The sequence below is a fragment of the Galeopterus variegatus genome, unplaced genomic scaffold (genome assembly GCF_000696425.1).
Source record: "Galeopterus variegatus unplaced genomic scaffold, G_variegatus-3.0.2 Scaffold6594, whole genome shotgun sequence".
Classification (NCBI taxonomy): Eukaryota; Metazoa; Chordata; class Mammalia; order Dermoptera; family Cynocephalidae; genus Galeopterus; species Galeopterus variegatus.
The window spans coordinates 51,226-53,043 of NW_007732705.1; the positions used below are offsets into that span (position 1 = coordinate 51,226).

The following is a 1,818-nucleotide window of genomic DNA, read 5'->3' on the forward strand; positions in this document are numbered from 1 at the left end:
GACTAAATATTACCAAAATTCTTTGCCCTATTATTTCTGCTTGGCATTAAACAAACACACATACACACACACAAACTACTGTATTTAAACTAACATTATTTTTTTACATTTCACTTTTAAGAAGAAATGCAAACTCTGTAATAAAGACATTATATCAACTTCCAATCTTTATTACATACAAACCTATAGTGGTGCCTTGAGAATGACCCACGTAAAACACTTGTCTTTGGCCAGTTTTATTCAGAATGAAGTTAACTGAAGCTGGTAGGTCATATTTTGCCATCTCGTCATAGCTGTAATCCAAAAAAGGGGACTCATTCATTAAAACAGTAGATAAAACAGAAAATACAAAGTGAGCAGCTTGATGACTTATCAAGAACTGAACACAGCTGGGTAAGCTAGCACTGAGTTCAGGAAACTGAACATTGTCAGGACCACAGAAGATCCCTTAGGCTCCCTTCCAGTCATCCCTCCCAAAGGTAACATCATCTTGAATTTTCACACCATAAGTTAGTTTCACCTGCTTTTAAATTTTTCCATAAGTGGGATCATACCTGGCTTCATCATGCTGGTGCATGGAGCTGTAAGTTGTTCATTCTTGTTCCATTGTGTACATATACCACTCTTTATTTGCCCACTCAATGCTGACATGCATTTGGATAGTTTCTAGTTTTTCACTATTACAAATAGTATGACAATAAACATATTCTTCTACATGCCTTTTGGTAAAAGCTCTCATTCATTCTTGTGCATCATGTCCTTAGGGAGGCTCTGGTTTTACAAATGAGAAGCAAGCCTGGGGCGTCCATAGTGCTGACCTTCTTGAATACCTGGCACCAGGACATAGCCCTGGATCCAGCTGTATGGATGGGTGCACGTGTGTGTGTTCGTCATCAGGAGATAGATGACCAATTGTTACCAAACACAATGTGCCAGGTTCTGTGCAGGCTCTTTCCCTCTGCCCTCTGCTCTAAGCCCCTAATGACCTTATGAAGTAGGTATTTATTATCTCCATTCTACAAATAAAGTCACTGAGACACAGAGGATTTATGTAACATGCCCAATGTCGTACAGTAAATAATCAGTAGAATCAGAAGTAAGAGAGAGAAGAGGAGAATTTCTGGAAAGAATAAATGGAACATTTGGAATACGTGTTTCTGAAGGAGGGAGGAAGGTATGGGCATTTACCCAGCAGCTTCCACACCATCAAGAATGCCAAAACAACTCAGGAATTCTTAATTCTTAGAATAATCTAATTCTTAAAATAATCATTGACTTATCATTTATGTTACTGCTAGTTATTAAATTCCCAGCAAGGTTTAAAAACTTTCAAGAGACATCAGTTTCCCCACTTGTTTGATTTCTATCTGCTTCTTCTGCTGAAATCCCCATGTGTCTACATGAAGGGTACTAAGGAAATAGACCCACGTCATATTCCATTCAAACATACCTGAAAGCCCAGAACTCATCTTGGTCTATGGAAAGGGTCTTATGTTTCCGAGACCAGGTGTTTCCCCTGCTGTTCCCCATCCACACATCGAAACCAGCATCGGCAAGAATGAAGCCCAGGCTGCTATTGGCAAGGTTTGTGACCCAGTTACTGGAATCTGCCAGCAAGCCATGCTGCAGAAAGACAACTGGTTTGGGACCTGAAAAACATTCATGTTTAGGAAGTAGAAGCACCAAGCTTCAAAACAAACTCATTATCTTGCCAAACAAATAATTCTTAAAAGATCCCAAAGCAAATAATAAATAGAAACGAATTAAAATATTGAGATAGCAATGTACTACTATATAATGTAAGTGAAGGATTTTTTT

General features: G+C 38.6%; 1 protein-coding gene across 1 annotated transcript in view; it reads right to left on the reverse strand.

The window, feature by feature from the left end:
• Window positions 1-1,818, reverse strand: part of LIPA (lipase A, lysosomal acid, cholesterol esterase) — a 39,673-nt gene that overhangs the window by 15,446 nt on the left and 22,409 nt on the right. Inside the window, exons 4-5 of the mRNA XM_008591036.1 lie at window positions 1,451-1,649; window positions 184-293 (exon numbers count right to left, since the gene is read on the reverse strand). Coding sequence (XP_008589258.1) covers window positions 184-293; window positions 1,451-1,649 — 309 coding nt within the window. The remainder of the gene's footprint in view (window positions 1-183; window positions 294-1,450; window positions 1,650-1,818) is intronic.